The 18444-nt window shown below is 39.4% G+C and overlaps 1 protein-coding gene across 2 annotated transcripts in view; it reads left to right on the top strand.

Moving 5' to 3' along the window:
• The window catches only part of TSGA10 (testis specific 10), a 145601-nt gene extending 127760 nt beyond the window's left edge, over positions 1-17841 (top strand). For both annotated transcript variants that reach the window (XM_058428415.1, XM_058428414.1), the window contains exon 17: positions 16874-17841. In XM_058428415.1, the coding sequence (XP_058284398.1) occupies positions 16874-16898 (25 nt within the window). In that variant the 3' untranslated portion in view covers positions 16899-17841. The remainder of the gene's footprint in view (positions 1-16873) is intronic.
• The last annotated feature ends 603 nt before the right edge of the window (positions 17842-18444 follow it).

Here is an 18444-nt window from a genome sequence, read left to right on the forward strand (position 1 = left end):
TTTTGTCAAATGCTTTTTCTGCATCTATTAAGATGATCACATGATTTTTGTTTTTAAGTTTGTTTATGTGGTCTATCACATTTATTGACTTGCATATGTTAAACCATTGCTGCATACCTGGTATGCAACTCACTTGGTCATGGCGTATTATCTTTTTGATATGCTGTTGGTTTCAGTTAGCAAGTTTGCTGTTGAGGACTTCTGCATCTATGTTCATCAGGGATATTGGTCTATAGTTTTCACTTTTTGTTATGTCCTTTCCTAGCTTTGGAATTTGGGTGATACTGGCTTCATAGGATGATTTAGGGAGGATTCCCTCTTTCTCTATCTTGTGGAATAGTGTTCTACAGGATTGGTACCAATTCTTCTTTGAATGTGTGATGGAATTCAGCTGTGAATCCATCTAGTCCTGGACTTTTTTATTGGCAATTTTTTTATTACTGTTTTAATCTCTCTACATGTTACTGGTCTGTTCAGAGTTTCTATGTCTTCCTGATTTAATCTGGGAGAGTTGTATATCTCCAAGAATTTATCCATCTCCTCTAGATTTTCTAGTTTGTGTATGTAAAGGTGTTCATAGTAGCCTCGAATGATCCTTTGTATTTCTGTGGTATTGGTTGTAATATCTCCCGTTTCATTTCTCATTGAGCTAATTTGGATCTTCTCTCTTCTTTTCTTGGTTAATCTTGCTAGTGATCTATCAATTTTATCTTTTCAAAGAACCAGCTTTTTGTTTGATTTATCTTTTGTAATTTTTTTTGTCTTATTTTCATTTAGTTCTGCTCTGATCTTTCTTTGTTATTTCTTTTCTTCTGCTGGGTTTAGGTTTGGTTTGTTCTTGTTTCTCTAGTTCCTTCACGTGTGACCTTAGAGTGTCTATTTGTGCTCTTTCAAACTTTCTGATGTAGGCACTAAATGCTATGAACTTTTCTCTTAGTACTACTTTTGGTGTATCCCAGAGGTTTTGATAAGTTGTTTCACTATTATCTCTCAGTTCAAAGAAGTTTTTAATTTCCATCTTGATTTCATTGTTGACCCAAAGATCATTCAAGATCAGATGATGATGATGATAATTATTGTTAATTTTTTAGAGATGAAATCTTGCTCTGTTGCTCAGGCTGGAGTGCAGTGGCATGATCTCGGCTCACTGCAACCTCTGCTCCCTGGGTTCAAGCAGTTCTCCTGCCTCAGCCTCCCAAGTAGCTGGGAATGCAGCATGTGCCACAATGCCTGGCTTATTTTTATTTTTATTTATTTATTTATTTATTTTGAGACAGAGTCTCGCTCTGATGCCCAGGCTGGAGTGCAATGGCACAATCTCGGTTCACTGCAACCCCTACCTCCCAGGTTCAAGCAATTCTTGTGCCTCAGACTCCCAAGTAGCTGAGATTACAGATGTCCGCTACCACGCCTGACTAATTTTTTTGTGCGTTTTTAGTAGAGTCAGGGTTTCCCCATGTTGGCCAGGCTGGTCTTGAACTCCTGATCTCAGGTGATCTGCCTGCCTCAGTCTCCCAAAGTGCTGGGATTACAGGCATGAGGCACTGCGCCCAGCCTTAATTTTTGTATTTTTAGTAGAGACAGGGTTTCACCATGTTGGCCAGGCTGATTTTGAACTCCTGACCTCAAGTGATCCGCTTGTCTTCGCTTCCCAAAGTGCTGGGATTACAGGCGTGAGCCCCCGCACCCAGCCTCAAGAGCAGATTATTTAATGTCCATGTATTTTTATAGTTTTGGGGGTTCCTTTTGGAGGTAATTTCCAGTTGTATTCCAGTATGATTTAAGAAGATACTTCAGGCTGGGCGCAGTGACTCACGCCTGTAATCCCAGCACTTTGGGAGGCTGAGGCGGGTGGATCACGACATCAGGAGATTGAGACTATCCTGGCTAATACGGTAAAACCCATCTCTACTAAAAATACAAAAAATTAGCCGGGCGTGGTGGCGGGCACCTGTAGTCCCAGCCACTTGGGAGGCTGAGGCAGGAGAATGGCGTGAACCGGGGGGGCGGAGCTTGCAGTGGCCGAGATTGCGCTACAGCACTCCAGCCTGAGCAACAGAGCAAGATTCCATCTCAAAAAAATTAACAATAATAATTATTATCATCATCATTATCATCATCATCATCATCATCATCTGATCTTAAATGATCTTTGGGTCAACAATGAAATCAAGATGGAAATTAAAAACTTCTTTGAACTGAGAGATAATGGTGAAACACAACTTATCAAAACCTCTGGGATACACCAAAAGTAGTACTAAGAGAAAAGTTCATAGCATTTAGTGCCTACATCAGAAAGTTTGAAAGAGCACAAATAGACACTCTAAGGTTACACCTGAAGGAACTAGAGAAACAAGAACAAACCATACCTAAACCCAGCAGAAGAAAAGAAATAACAATGATCAGAGCAGAACTAAATGAAAATGAGACAAAAAAATTACAAAAGATAAATTAAAAAAAGAAGATACTTCATATAAGTCTGATTTTCTTAAATTTATTGAGACTTGTTTTGTGTCCTATCATATGTTCAATCTTGGAGATTGTTCCATGTGCTGAAGAAAAGAGTTTATATTCTGCAGTTGTTGGGTAGAATGTTCTGTAAATACCTGTTAAGTCCATTTGTTCTAGGGTATAGTTTAAGTTCATTGTTTCTTTGACTTTCTGTATTGATGACGTGTCTAGTGCTGTCAGTGGAGTATTGAAGTCTCCTACTATTATTGTGTTGCTGTGCGTCTCATTTCTTAGGTCTAATAGTAATTGTTTTCTAAATTTGGGAGCTCCAGTGTTAGGTGCACATATATTTAGAATTGCAATATTTTCCTTTTGGACTGTTCCTTTTATCATTATATAATGTCCCTCTTTTTCTTTTTTTACTGATGTTGCTTTAAAGTCTGTTTTGTCTGATATAAGAATAGCTACTCTTGCTCACTTTCCATTTATGTGGAATATCTTTTTCCATCCCTTAACCTTAAGTTTATGTGAGTCCTTATGTGTTAGGTGAGTCTCTTGAAGATAGCAGATACTTAGTCAGTGAATTTGTATCCATTCTGCCATTCCGTATCTTTTAAGTGGACTATTTAGGCTCTTTACATTCAACATTAGTATTAAGATGTTAGGTACTGTTCTATTCATCACATTAGTTGTTGCCTTAATACCTTGTTTTGGTGTTTTTTTCCCCCATTGTGTTATTGTTTTATGGGCCCTGTGAGATTTATGTCATAAGGAGCTTCTATTTTGATGTATTTTGAGGTTTTGTTTCAAGATTTAGAACTCCTTTAAACAGTTCTTGTAGTGCTGGTTTAGTAGTGGCAAATTCTCTCAGCATGTCTGAAAATGACTTTATCTTTCCTTCATTATGTAGCTTAGTTTTGCTGGATACAAAATTCTTGGCTGACAGTTATTTTGTTTCATAAGGCTAAGGATGGGACCCCAATCCCTTCTGGCTTGTAGGGTTTCTGCTGAGAAATCTGGTGTTAATGTGATAGGTTTTCCTTTATAGTTTATCTTGATGCTTTTGTATCACAGGTCTTAAGATTCTTTCCTTTGTCTTGACTTTGGGCATCCTGATGACTGTGTGCCTAGGTGATGATCTTTTTGCAATGAATTTCCCAGGTGTTCTTTGAGCTTCTTGTGTTTAGAGGTCTAGATCTCCAAACCCTTTATCCATACTCATTATTTAAAAATTTTTACCCCATTTGTTTTCTTATATACACATGTGGTGGCTCATGTGCTCACATGCTTGCATGTTTCTTCACAGACGCACACACACTTGCACACACACACACTTGCAGAGGCACATTTAAAGGTCAGGGAGGAGGTCTAGCAAGGTCAGGGAGATTTTCCTCAATTATTCCCTCAAATAAGTTTTCTAAACTTTTAGATTTCTCTTCTTCCTCAGGAACACTAGTTATTCTTAGGTTTGGCCATTTAACATAATCCCAAATTTCCTGGAGGATTTGTTCATTTTTTAAAATTCGTTTTTGTCTTTGTCTGATTGGGCTAATTCTAAAGACCTGTCTTCGGCTGGGCATGGTGGCTAATGCCTGTAATCCCAGCACTTTGGGAGGCTGAGGTGGGCAGATCACTTGAAGTCAGGAGTTCAAGACCAGCCTGGCCAACATGGCAAAATCTCGTCGTACTGAAAATACAAAAATTAGCCAGGTGGGTGACACATGCCTGTAATCCCAGCTACTTGGGAGGCTGAGGCAGGAGAATCGCTTGAACCCAGGCGTCAGAGGTTGCAGTGAGCCGAGATTGCGCCACTGTACTACAGCCTGGCCACAGCATGGATACCAGTACCTGCTCTAGTAGAGGTGACGGGAAAGTGATGCATCACTTTAGGTCGGGGCAGGGTTAGGTGGGTCTGGGCTCAGACTCTCCTTGAGCAGGGCTTGCCACAGCCACCTTGGAGGATGGGGGTATGGTTCTCAGGCCAATAGGGTTATGTTATAGAGGGGATCTTGGCCACCTCTACTGTATCATATAGTTTGCCAGAGAAATGGGGAATAGCCAGTAGCAAGAGGCCTTGCCCAGCTCCCATGTAGTTGGCAAGGCCAGCCTCGCTCCTGCAGTGCCTTGCTCAGATTTTGCCCCAGGCCATGAGCTACCCCGCTGAAAATGCAAGCAAAGCATTTGAACCTGGCCCTTCCCTGTCTGGCTATTCTTGCCCTGGCTCCTATCTGCAGCAGCTTCCACTCGTCCCCTGGACTCTGCTCAAGAAAATTTGTGCCCAGTCAAAAGCAGTACCAATTTCTGTTGGGAGCTTCCTTCACTCTGTGACCCCTCCCCAGTTCTGCTGGCTGCCTTCCCAAGGACACCTGTGTGATAGTCATTGCTGGCTTCCCTGGGCTCGAGCTGGAGACTGGGAGTGCATGCAAGGCACTTCCTGCTGCTACTTCCACTTTTATACTTTATGTGACTCCATAAATCCCTTTCATCTCTAGATAAGGTTAAATTTTTCTCCCGTGATGTGGATTTTTAGATTCCCCAGTGGGGACATGTGTTCGGAGGTAGGTATTCTTCCTTCTCACACTTTGGGAACTCATGGTTTTTCACCTGTTTCATGGAATTGGCAGCAGCATGCCACTTCTTTCAAAGGATATGTGAATTCTTTTGGTTTTCCTGGTATATTCCTACAGTGAATCTTGGAGCAAAAGATCACAATATGAGTCTCTTAACACTGCTCTGTCCTTCCATGTGGGAGCTGCACATTAGTCCTGTCTCCTATCTGCCATATTCCATCTGCCCCATAAATTGTATTTTAAGAGTTTGATTTTCTTTTTATTTCTCCAACATTAACTTCTTTCATTTAATTACAAAACATTGGTTATTATAGCACCACAAAATTTATATGTTCTAGGAAAGTAATCAGCTCATTTTTCAGAGGAAAATATTTTAGATATATTTCTATGTATCACAAATTTCATAAAAACTTTTTATTTGGAAACAATTTCAACCTTTCAAAAAGTTACAAAAATAAGACTACAAAGAATATCTACATGCCTTTTACCCATACTGACTATTTAAAAAATTTTACCCCATTTGTTTTCTTATATACCCATGTGGTGGCTCATGTGCTCACATGTTTGTATGTTTCTTCACAGACACACACACACTTGCACACACCACTCACAGAGGCTCATTTAAAAATATAACCAAAACTCCAAACCATGCCCACAGGTTTCATCCTTGCTTTCTTCCATTACTTATATATATGTTCTTTCTTCTACAGTGAGAACCTTGGCTCAACATTAACATGTTTACTCAACAATATCAATGTAGTTACTAATTTGCTCAATCCCAGAATGCATCTGCAATAGTTTCAAAATTTCTTCACAGATGTTACCACAATAAACAGGCCAACTTTTTTTTTTTTTTTTTTTTTTTGAGACAGAGTCTTGCTCTGTCACCCAGGCTGGAGTACAGTGGCACAATCTCGGCTCACTGCAAGCTCCTCCTCCTGGGTTCATGCCATCCTCCTGCCTCGGCCTCCTGAGTAGCTGGGACTACAGGCACCCGCCACCACACCCGGCTAATTTTTTGTATTTTTAGTAGAGACGGGGTTTCACCGTGTTAGCCAGGATGGTCTCGATCTCCTGAACAGGCCAGCTTTTTAAAAGCTCAGAATTTGTTTGCAGTTCTTCCTTCTTACACCTGTACGCTGCCTTGCCCAAGTCTTGAGAGCATATAGTTAAATACTGAGTTTGTAACTTGTTTGGATTAATTTTTTTCCATCTTTTATTTTGGTCATGGTATTCATTGCAAGTAACATTGGATTAATTTGTTTCAATTTGCTTTCATTTTTCATATTTCCACTTCCCAGTTTTTTCCTCAACTTAATTTTATTTTTGAATATGTAGATTAGCATGCTTTTAAAGGTCAACATTCTGCAAAAAATAATACTAAGAGAAGTGTCACTTTCTCTTTATGCCTTCCATCCCATCAGCCATGCCTCCACCCCCTTTCTTTGTGGTTTTATGCTAATGATACACAGATACATATCTTTCTTTGTTTATGCAAAAAGTAGCATGCTTCTTTGCACTTTGCTTTTCTCACTTAACACTATCTCCTGGAAATCTCTCCATATTGATTCATAGAGATTCTCCTTATTCCTTTTTTTCAGGTGCACACTACTCCAGTGTATGGATGTACCATAGTTATGCAACCCACCTCCTAAACTTGGACATTTAGGGAGTTTCCAATAATTTGCAATTACAAACAAGGCTGTAATGAATAATCTTGTACATATATATTTTCATGTTGTTGCAGTATCTTCAGAATAAATTCCTAGAAGTGGGATTGCTGGGTCAATGGGTAAATACACATGTAGTTTTGTTAGACAGTGCCACATTCCCCTCCATTCTGCAGTCCCTTCAGCAATGTGTGAAAGTACTGTTTCCCCACAGCCTCACTAATAGAACACACTGTCAAGCTTTTGAATTTGTGCCACTGCGGTAGATGAGAAATGGTATTTCAGTGTAGTTTTAATTTGCATTTCTCATATTGTGAGTGAAGTTGAATATCTTTTCATAGGTTTAAGGGCTATTGTTATATCTCTTTTTCTGAATTAGCTATTCATTTCTTCTGCCTATTTTTCTAATGGACTTTAGATCTTTTTGTTAAAAAAATTTTTAGTACATTTCAGAAATTATCTCTTTATTGGTGATACATGCTACAAATATTTTCTCACTCTTTTGTCATTTGTCTTTTACTTTTACTGTATTGCCTGTTTCTCTATAAAGAGTTTTTATTTTTGTGTAGTCAGATTTTAAACCTTTTCCTTGAATGCATCTGGATTTCTATTCATAGTTAGCAAATCTTTCTCTCTCCCTAGATAGTAGAGGAATGTTTTCTTTTAGTACTTGTATAGTTTTACTTTTTACATTCAGATATCTGATTCATTTGGAGTTATTTTATGTTTGGTTTGAGAAATGGATCTAATTTTATCTTTTTCCAACTGACTATCAAGTTGCAAGATCATTGATTTAAAAGACTCTTTGTCCGAGTCATTCAGATCTCTTTTTGGACTTTCTATTTCTATTCCATTGATCTGCCTGTTCATATGCAGTCCCACACTATTTAATTATAGAGGCTATGTGGTATTTTTAATTCTGTAGGGATAGCTCAGTGGTGTGCTGGTAAACTGGCTTTCCAAAGGAGAGGAGGGGGAGGCCCTGATCTGTAGCTCTTGCCAATTTCTGGTGTAAATACCTCCACTTTTTCATTTTTTGTAGATCTTTTATATGACTGTTTAATATTTGTTCATCTGACCTGTTTTATATCAAGAGTGGTGTTCTAAAGTCTCCTATTATTAGTATTTTAATTTCTTTTTCCATATCCTCTAATTTTGCTTTATATAGGTGGTTTGCTGTTTTATTTGTTGCATTGATGTTCTGAACTGTCACTCTTCATCATGGAATGTGGCTTTTATAAAGTGTCCTTTTCCTATGCATTTAGATTTTTTTCTTTTGCTGGACTCTACTTGGTCTGGTATTAGAGTTGCCACTCCTATTTTCTTGTTGTTTCTATTTACATGGTAAATATTTTTATTTTTAACTTTTTTGAGTAACTGCGTTTTAAGTATATCTCTTATATACAGTATGGATTTGAGTTTTGCTTTATGGGTCATTGTGAATTTTTTTGAGAAATTTACACTCTTTTTTATAATTTATTATTATACTTTAAGTTCTAGGGTGCATGTGCACAACGTGCAGGTTTGTTACATATGTATACATGTGCCATGTTGGTGTGCTGCACCCATTAACTCGTCATTTACATTAGGTATGTCTCCTAATGCTTCCCCTCTCCCCTCCCCCCACCCCATGACAGGCCCTGGTGTGTGATGTTTCCCATCCTGTGTCCAAGTGTTCTCATTGTTCAATTCCCACTTATGAGTGAGAACATGTGGTGTTTGGTTTTCTGTCCTTGTGATAGTTTGCTCAGAATGATGGTTTCCAGCTTCATCCATGTCCCTACAAAGGACATGAACTCATCCTTTTTTATGGTTGCATAGTATTCCATGGTGTATATGTGCCACGTTTTCTTAATCCAGTCTATCATTGATGGACTTTTGGGTTGGTTCCAAGTCTTTGCTATTGTGAATAGTGCTGCGATAAACATACATGTGCATGTGTCTTTATAGCAGCATGATTTATAATCCTTTGGGTATATACCCAGTAATGGGATGGCTGGGTCAAATGGTATTTCTAGTTCTAGATCCTTGAGGAATCACCACACTGATTTCCACAATGGTTGAACTAGTTTACACTCCCACCATGTGTAAAAGGGTTCCTATTTCTCCACATCCTCTGCAGCACCTGTTGTTTCCTGACTTTTTAATGATGGCCATTCTAACTGGTGTGAGATGGTATCTCATTGTGGTTTTGATTTGCATTTCTCTGATGGCCAGTGATGATGAGCATTTTTGCATGTGTTTTTTGGCTGCATAAATGTCTTCTTTTGAGAAGTGTCTGTTCATATCCTTCACCCACTTTTTGATGGGGTTGTTTGTTTTTTTCTTGTAAATTTGTTTAAGTTCTTTGTAGATTCTGGATATTAGCCCTTTGTCAGATGGGTAGATTGCAAAAATTTTCTCCCATTCTGTAGGTTGCCTGTTCACTCTGATGGTAGTTTCTTTTGCTGTGCAGAAGCTCTTTAGTTTAATTAGATCCCATTTGTCAATTTTGGCTTTTGTTGCCATTGCTTTTGGTGTTTTAGACATGAAGTCCTTGCCCACGCCTATGTCCTGAATGGTATTGCCTAGGTTTTCTTCTAGGGTTTTTATGGTTTTAGGTCTAACATGTAAGTCTTTAATCCATCTTGAATTAATTTTTGTATAAGGTTTAAGGAAGGGATCCAGTTTCAGCTTTCTCCATATGGGTAGCCAGTTTTCCCAGCACCATTTATTAAATAGGGAATCCTTTCCCCATTTCTTGTTTTTGTCAGGTTTGTCAAAGATCAGATGGTTGTAGATGTGTGGTATTATTTCTGAGGGCTCTGTTCTGTTCCATTGGTCTATATCTCTGTTTTGGTACCAGTACCATGCTGTTTTGGTTACTGTAGCCTTGTAGTAGAGTTTGAAGTCAGGTAGCGTGATGCCTCCAGCTTTGTTCTTTTGGCTTAGGATTGTCTTGGCAATGCAGGCTCTTTTTTGGTTCCATATGAACTTTAAAGTAGTTTTTTCCAATTCTGTGAAGAAAGTCATTGGTAACTTGATGGGGATGTCATTAAATCTATAAATTACCTTGGGCAGTATGGCCATTTTCATGATATTGATTCTTCCAACCCATGAGCATGGAATGTTCTTCCATTTGTTTGTATCCTCTTTTATTTCGTTGAGCAGTGGTTTGTAGTTCTGCTTGAAGAGGTCCTTCACATCCCTTGTAAGTTGGATTCCTAGGTATTTTATTCTCTTTGAAGCAATTGTGAATGGGAGTTCCCTCATGATTTGGCTCTCTGTTTGTCTGTTGTTGGTGTATAAGAATGCTTGTGATTTTTGTACATTGATTTTGTATCCTGAGACTTCGCCGAAGGAGATTTTGGGCTGAGATGATGGGGTTTTCTAAACATACAATCATATCATCTGCAAACAGGGCCAATTTGACTTCCTCTTTTCCTAATTGAATACTCTTTATTTCTTTCTCCTGCCTGATTGCCCTGGCCAGAACTTCCAACACTATGTTGAATGGGAGTGGTGAGTGAGGGCATCCCTGTCTTGTGCCAGTTTTCAAAGGGAATGCTTCCAGTTTTTGCCCATTCATTATGATATTGTCTGTGGGTTTGTCATAAATAGCTCTTATTATTTTGAGATACGTTCCATCATACCTAGTTTATTGAGAGTTTTTGGCATGAAGGGCTGTTGAATTTTGTTAAAGGCCTTTGCATCTATTGAGATACTCATGTGATTGTTGTCTTTGGTTCTGTTTATATGCTTGATTACATTTATTGATTTGCGTATTTTGAACCAGTCTTGCATCCCAGGGATGAAGCCAACTTGATCATGGTGGATAAGCTGTTTGATGTGCTGCTGGATTCGGTTTGCCAGTATTTTATTGAGGATTTTTGCATCGATGTTTATCAGAGATATTGGTCTAAAATTCTCCTTTTTTGTTGTGTCTCTGCCAGGCTTTGGTATCAGGATGACACTGGCTTCATAAAATGAGTTGGGGAGGATTCCCTCTTTTTCTGTTGATTGGAATAGTTTCAGAAGGAATGGTACCAGCTCCTCTTTGTACCTCTGGTAGAATTCAGCTGTGAATCTGTCTGGTCCTGGACTTTTTTTGGTTGGTAGGCTATTAATTACTGCCTCAATTTCAGAGCCTGTTATTGGTCTAATCAGGGATTCAACTTCTTCCTGATTTAGTCTTGGGAGGGTGTATGTGTACAGGAATTTATCCATTTCTTCTAGGTTTTCTAGTTTATTTGTATAGAGGTGTTTATAATATTCTCTGATGGTAGTTTGCATTTCCGTGGGATCGGTGGTGATATCCCCTTTATCATTTTTTATTCCATCTATTTGATTCTTCTCTCTTTTCTTCTTTGTTAGTCTTGCTAGCGGTCTATCAATTTTGTTGATCTTTTCAAAAAACCAGCTCCTGGATTCATTGATTTTTTGAAGGGTTTTTTGTGTCTCTATCTCATTCAGTTCTGCTCTGATCTTAGTTACTTCTTGTCTTCTGCTAGCTTTTGAATGTGTTTGCTCTTGCTTCTCTAGTTCTTTTAATTGTGATGTTAGGGTGTCAATTTTAGATCTTTCCTGCTTTCTCTTGTCGGCATTTAGTTCTATAAATTTCCCTCTACACATTGCTTTAAATGTGTCCCAGAGTTTCTGGTATGTTGTGTCTTTGTTCTCATGTGTTTCAAAGAACATCCTTCTGCCTTCATTTCGTTATTTACCCAGTAGTCATTCAGGAGCATATTGTTCAGTTTCCATGTAGTTGTGCGGTTTTGAGTCAGTTTCTTAATCCTGAGTTCTAATTTGACTGATTGCACTGTGGTATGAGACAGTTTGTTATAATTTCTGTTCTTTTACATTTGCTGAGGAGTGCTTTACTTCCAACTATGTGGTCAATTTTGGAATAAGTGTGATGCAGTGCTGAGAAGAATGTATATTCTCTTGGTTTGGGGTGGAGAGTTCTGTAGATGTCTATTAGGTCCACTTGGTGCAGAGCTGAGTTCCAGTCCTAGATATCCTTGTTAACTTTCTGTCACGTTGATCTGTCTAATGTTGACAGTGGGGTGTTAAAGTCTCCTATTATTATTGTGTGGGAGTGTAAGTTTCTTTGTAGGTCTCTAAGGACTTGCTTTATGAATCTTGGTGCTCTTGTATTGATTGGGTACATATATATTTAGGATAGTTAGCTCTTCTTGTTGAATTGATCCCTTTACCATTATGTAATGGCCTTCTTTGTCTCTTTTGATCTTTGTTGGTTTAAAGTCTGTTTTAGGCAAGGCGTGGTGGCTCGTGCCTGTAATCCCAGCACTTTGGGAGGCCGAGGCAGGTGGATCACAAGGTCAGGAGTTCCAAGACCAGCCTGGCCAAGATGGTGAAACCCTGTCTCTACTAAAAATACAAAAATTAGCCGGGCATGGTGGCACTTGCCTATAATCTCAGCTACTCAGGAGGCTGAGGCAGAGAACTGCTTGAACCTGGGAGGCAGAGGTTGCAGTGAGCCGAGATCACGCCACTGCACTCCAGCCTGGGCGACAGAGTGAGACTCCATCTCAAAAAAAAAAAAAAAAAGTTTGTTTTATCACAGACTAGAATCGCAACCCCTGCTTGTGTTTTGTTTGTTTTCCATTTGCTTGGTAGATCTTCCTCCATCCCTTTATTTTGAGCCCATGTGTGTCTCTGCACGTGAGATGGGTCTCCTGAATACAGCACACTGATGGTTCTTGACTCTTTATCCAATTTGCCAGTCCTGTGTCTTTTAATTGGGGCATTTAGCCCATTTACATTTAAGGTTAATATTGTCATGTGTGAATTTGATCCTGTCATTATGATGTTATCTTGTTATTTTGCTCATTAGTTGATGCAGTTTCTTCCTAGCATCAATGGTCTTTGCAATTTGGCATGTTTTTGCAGTGGCTGGTACTGGTTGTTCCCTTCCATGTTTAGTGCTTCCTTCAGGAGCTCTTGTAAGGCAGGCCTGGTGGTGACAAAATCTCTCAGCATTTGCTTGTCTGTAAAGGATTTTATTTCTCCTTCACTTATGAAGCTTAGTTTGGCTGGATATGAAATTCTGGGTTGAAAATTCTTTTCTTTAAGAATATTGAATATTGGCCCCCACTCTCTTCTGGCTTGTGGAGTTTCTGCCTAGAGATCCTCTGTTAGTCTGATGGGCTTCCCTTTGTGGGTAACCTGACCTTTCTCTTTGGCTGCCCTTAACATTTTTTCCTTCATTTCAACCTTGGTGAATCTGACGATTATGTGTCTTAGGGTTGCTCTTCTCGAGGAGTATCTTTGTGGTGTTCTCTGTATTTCCTGAATTTGAATGTTGGCCTGCCATGCTAGGTTGGGGAAGTTCTCCTGGATAATATCCTGAAGAGTGTTTTCCAACTTGGTTCTATTGTCCCCATCACTTTCAGGTACACCAATCAAACATAGATTTGGTCTTTTCACAGATTCCCATATTTCTTGGAGGCTTTGTTTGTTTCTTTTTACTCTTTTTTCTCTAAACTTCTCTTCTCACTTCATTTCATTCCTTTGATCTTCAATCACTGATACCCTTTCTTCCACTTGATCGAATTGGCTACTGAAGCTTGTGCATGCGTCATGTAGTTTTTGTGCCATGGTTTTCAGCTCCATCAGGTCATTTAAGGTCTTCTCTATGCCGTTTATTTTAGTTAGCCATTTGTCTAATCTTTTTGTAAGGTTTTTAGCTTCTTTGCAATGGGTTCAAACATCCTCCTTTAGCTTGGAGAAGTTTGTTATTACCGATCCTCTGAAGCCTACTTCTGTCAACTCGTCAAAGTCATTCTCTGTCCAGTTTTGTTCCGTTGCTGGCGAGGAGCTGCGTTCCTTTGGAGAAGAGATACTCTGATTTTTGGAATTTTCAGATTTTCTGCTCTGGTTTCTCCCCATCTTTGTGGTTTTATCTACCTTTGGTCTTTGATGTTGGTGACTTACAGATGGGGTTTTGGTGTGGGCGTCCTTTTTGTTGATGTTGATGCTATTCCTTTCTGTTTGTTAGTTTTCCTCCTAACAGTCAGGACCCTCAGCTGCAGGTCTGTTGGAGTTTGCTGGAGGTCCAATCACTCCAGATCCTGTTTGCCTGGGTATTACCAGCGGGAACAGTAAATATTGCTGCCTGATCCTTCCTCTGGAAGCTTCGTCTCAGAGGGGCACCTGGCTGTATGAGGTGTCAGTTTGCCCCTACTGGGAGGTGTCTCCCAGTTAGGCTACTAGGGGGTCAGGGACCCACTTGAGGAGGCAGTCTGTCCATTCTCAGATCTCAAACTCCGTGCTGTGAGAACTACTGCTCTCTTCAAAGCTGTCAGACAGGGACGTTTAAGTCTGCAGAAGTTTCTGCTGCCTTTTGTTCAGCTATGCCCTTCCCCCAGAGGTGAAGTCTACAGAGGCAGGCAGGCCTCACTGAGCTGCGGTGGGCTCCACTCAGTTCGAGCTTCCAGGCCGCTTTGTTTACCAAGTCAAGCCTCAGCAATGGCGGACGCCCTTCTCCCAGCCTCGCTGCCGCCTCACAGTTCGATCTTGGACTGCTATGCTAGCAGTGAGCAAGGCTCCATGGGTGTGGGACCCACCGAGCCAGGCATGGGATATAATCTCCTAGTGTGCCGTTTGCAAAGACCATTGGAAAAGCGCGGTATTAGGGCGGGAGTGACCCGAGCGCTAGGAAAGGGAATTCCCTGACCCCTTGTGCTTCCCTGGGTGAGGTGATGCCCCGCCTTGCTTTGGTTCACACTCTGTGGGCCGCACCCACCGTCCAACAAGTCCCAGTGAGATGAACCCCGTACCTCACTTGGAAATGCAGAAATCTCCCGTCTTCTGCGTCGCTTACACTGGGAGCTGTGGACTGGAGCTGTTCCTATTCGACCATCTTGGAATGATCCCCCCCTTTTTTTTTTTTTTTTTTAAGTCAGAGTTTCACTCTTGTCCCCCAGACTGGAGTGCAATGGCAGGATCTCAGCTCCCTGCAACCTCCACCTCCCAGGTCCAAGCAATTCTCCTGCCTCAGCCTCCCTGAGTAGCTGGGATTACAGGTGTCCATCACTACATCCAGCTCATTTTTTATTTTTAGTAGAGACGGGGTTTTGCCATGTTGGGCAGGGTGGTCTCAAACTCCTGACCTCAGGTGATCCACCTGCCTTGGCCTCCCAAAGTGCTGGGATTACAGGCATGAGCCACCACACCTGACCTAGTTTTTGTATTTTTAGTAGAGACAGGGTTTCACCATGTTGGCCAGGCTGGTCTCAAACTCCTGACCTCAGGTAATCCACTCGCCTCGGCCTCCCAAAGTGCTAGGATTACAGGTATGAGCCACCACACCCAGCCATTTTGAAAATCTTTTTTAAAAATAGGTGAGTTACACTGGGCATGGTTGCTCACACCTGTAATCCTAGCACTTTGGGAGACTGAGGCAGACAGATCACTTGAGCCCAGGAGTTAGAGACCAGCCTGGGCAATGGTGAAACCCCATCTCTACTAAAAATACAAAAAAAAAAAAAAAGTAGCCAGATGTGGTGGCATGTGCCTGTATTTCTAGCTACTTGGTAGGCTGAGGTAAGAGGATCAACTGAGCCTGGAAGGTCATGGCTGCAGTGAGCCATAATCGTGCCACTGCATTCTAGCCTGGGCAACAGAATGAGACCCTGTCTCAAAAATAGAATAGAACAGTATAAATAAAATAGATGAGTTAAAATCTTTTACATTATTGATATGACTGTTATGTCCCATCAATAGTTATAATTACTTTCTGTACTGTGTGATATTTGTTGTATTTCTTCATTTGATCAGTCTTCTTTGCTTCTTAACAAATTTCTTTTGGCTTTTATGAAGAGTTTATTTTATTTTAGTTGTTACCTTTCTATTAATATGATTAACAATGCCCTTAATCACCTTTTTTCTCACTTAACCTTTTACTATCAGTTTCAAATGGTGTCCTTTGACTGGCACCTATTATCTAGACAACAGACATCACACTAAATTTACTCTCCTCTAACCACTGCTCTGTTTCCTGCCTCTCTAGTTTTGCCTTTCCCAGGTTGTCATAGAAATGGAATCATACAGTATGCAGCCTCTAGTGGTTGACTTTCACTCAGCATAATATATTTCAGATTTATCCAGGTTGTTGCATGTATTAGTAGTTGTCACATATTCCTTTTAACTGCTGAGTAGTATTCCATCGTATAGATGTACCACAGGTATTTTTTTAATGATTATAGTCTTGGCCAGACGCAGTGGCTCGTGACTGTAATCCCAGCACTTTGGGAGGCTGAGGCGGGAGGATCATTTGAGGCCAGGAGTTTGAGACCAGCCTGGCCAACATGGCAAAACCCCATCTCTACTAAGAATACAAAAATTAGCTGGGCATGGTGGTGCATGTCTGTAATCCCAACTACTGAGGAGGCTGAGGCATGAGATTTGCTTGAACCTGGGAGGCAGAGGTTGCAGTAAGCTGAGATCATGTCACTGCACTTCAGCCTGGGTGACAGAGTGAGACTCTGTCTCAAAAAATAGTAATTAAAAAATAAAAATAGAATGATTATAGTCTCACAGGTAGTTGTAAAAATAGTACAGATAGTCCCACATATCCTTACCCCAGCTTCTATAATGGAATATCTTACAAACTGGGATATTGACATTAGCACAATGTGATTAACTAGTTTACAGGCCTTATTCAGATTTCACTAGTTTTTAGATGCACTCATTTGTTTGTATGTGTATATATATATTTTTTACAATCCACACACAGCACCACTATGATCAAGATGCAAAGTTGTTCCATCAGCATCAAAGAATTCACTCCCTCATTATGCCTATTTATAGTTGTAGCCCTGCCCTTCTTCATCTCCCTGTCTCCTGGGAAACACTACTTTCTTCTATAATTCTGTCATTTTGAGATAACCTTTTGAGACTGACTTTTCTCATTCAGCCTAATGCCCGTGAGATCCATCCCAAGCTGCTGTAAGTATCAATAGTTCATTCCTATTTATTGTTGAATAGTATTCCATGGTATGAATGTACCACAATTTGTGAAAACTGAGTGAAAAAATGTATTGTTTTTTGTTTTCCTTCATAGAAATGAAGAAAAATCTTACATTTTGCCGAAGTGATACACTTACTAGAATACATTTGTTACACATGTTGAAAAAGTTGAATTAAAAATATTAATCAGCATGATTTTTTCTCTTATAGGAATCTTTGCTACAGAGATTTCTGACACCTGAAATGATTCTTCACATCCCTGAGAAAGATCAAAGTTACAAACTGATTTTTTTTTTTTTTTTGCTACATGAGTGCATTTATCTTTTAAATGCTTGGCAATGTTAAATATGTTTATTAACTTTGTGTCTCTGAATCCCTGTTCTAATGTGCCATGTTGCAGTGATCTGAGATGACTTATAAAAACAAAAATGCATATGGCTCTTTCTATCCATGAAGTGATAGTGAGTGTAAAATCTGCTTACTTCACTATTGAACACTGTTATGTTCACTATCCGGAGTAAATAAAGAAGCTTATTAAAACAGGGAGATATGTTTTTACAAAACTGATTTCCTTCCCTTTCTTGGTATCTCAAATAATTGGTTGGTTAATTTTTTTTCTTTGTGATTTGTGTTTTCATGGCTGGAAAATCTATGCCAAAATGGGTACAACTTACTGATACTGGCCTGGGATCTGATATTCCATTTTGGAACCAACCTTACATAAATTCCATGCCATAATCTGAGATTGAAGCAGCAGAAAGTAGGAGTGTTGTCAGGTTTTAAAATCTATAGTATTGTACCACTCAAAGACTAAGTAACATACATTTTCTACAATTGTGTTTACTACTACTGTTTTTAGAAAGGTAGGTGATGATATATCTGTCAAGAATGTAAGATTTTATTAAAAATCTGTATTTTTAATAAGTTTTCTTTCAAGTACTGCAATCAACTTAATTGCCATTTTATTTTATTGTCTGTGGCAGCTGTCTGTAATCTAGAGGAACAAGAAAAGTGATGTTTCCTTCCTCTCCCAATTCCCTAAATCTCTTAAACCTTATCTATCCATAGGTACATTTGATGTAATGTTCATATTAGAGCCTGAATGCTACTGTATTTTACTGATATAAGCTATTTGTATTCTTGCCATTTTAATTAAAAAAGGCTTGTCATTAATAGTATTCATATGATGTAGACAATTTCTCATTTTATATAGTCACTATTCAGTATGACTATAGTGATGTAGGAAAGTGCTCTGATTTAGGTTTTGTTTAATCACTAGCATGCTGATATTTTACTATAATTTCATGCTACATATTCACTGTAGTTTGATTTTTTAAAACCTTCAGGTTCAGTCATCTAGTTTAAGACATTAATTGCAGATTGGTTAAAGAATTAATAATTTAAAGTAAAATGCCCTTTTATAAGCATTTAAAAAATAATATGCAAAAAGTTGTCCTTGCTATTATTAAATAAGATGTTGATAAACATGAAAAATTCATCTTTCTTGGGTGACTCAATGACCTTAGCACTAGATCATCACATTAACTTTAATCTGTCCACCTAGAAGAGCTGATAAAGAGCTGAATGTTACTGTCATATGCACTTAATACATGTTACATGTGGAGGGCAGTATGTGGGAAGGGAGCATGAGGGAAGCAGGAATGAAGTATGTAAGAAAATATTTCCATGTTTGATTGAAAGTTTGCTTTACTTGCCTTGTGCCATTAATTACAGAACATTTAAAGGGACAATTATATGGTAAGTGTAAAGGACCACCATTA

This window comes from Hylobates moloch, unplaced genomic scaffold (assembly GCF_009828535.3).
Source record: "Hylobates moloch isolate HMO894 unplaced genomic scaffold, HMol_V3 SCAFFOLD_15, whole genome shotgun sequence".
NCBI lineage: Eukaryota > Metazoa > Chordata > Mammalia > Primates > Hylobatidae > Hylobates > Hylobates moloch.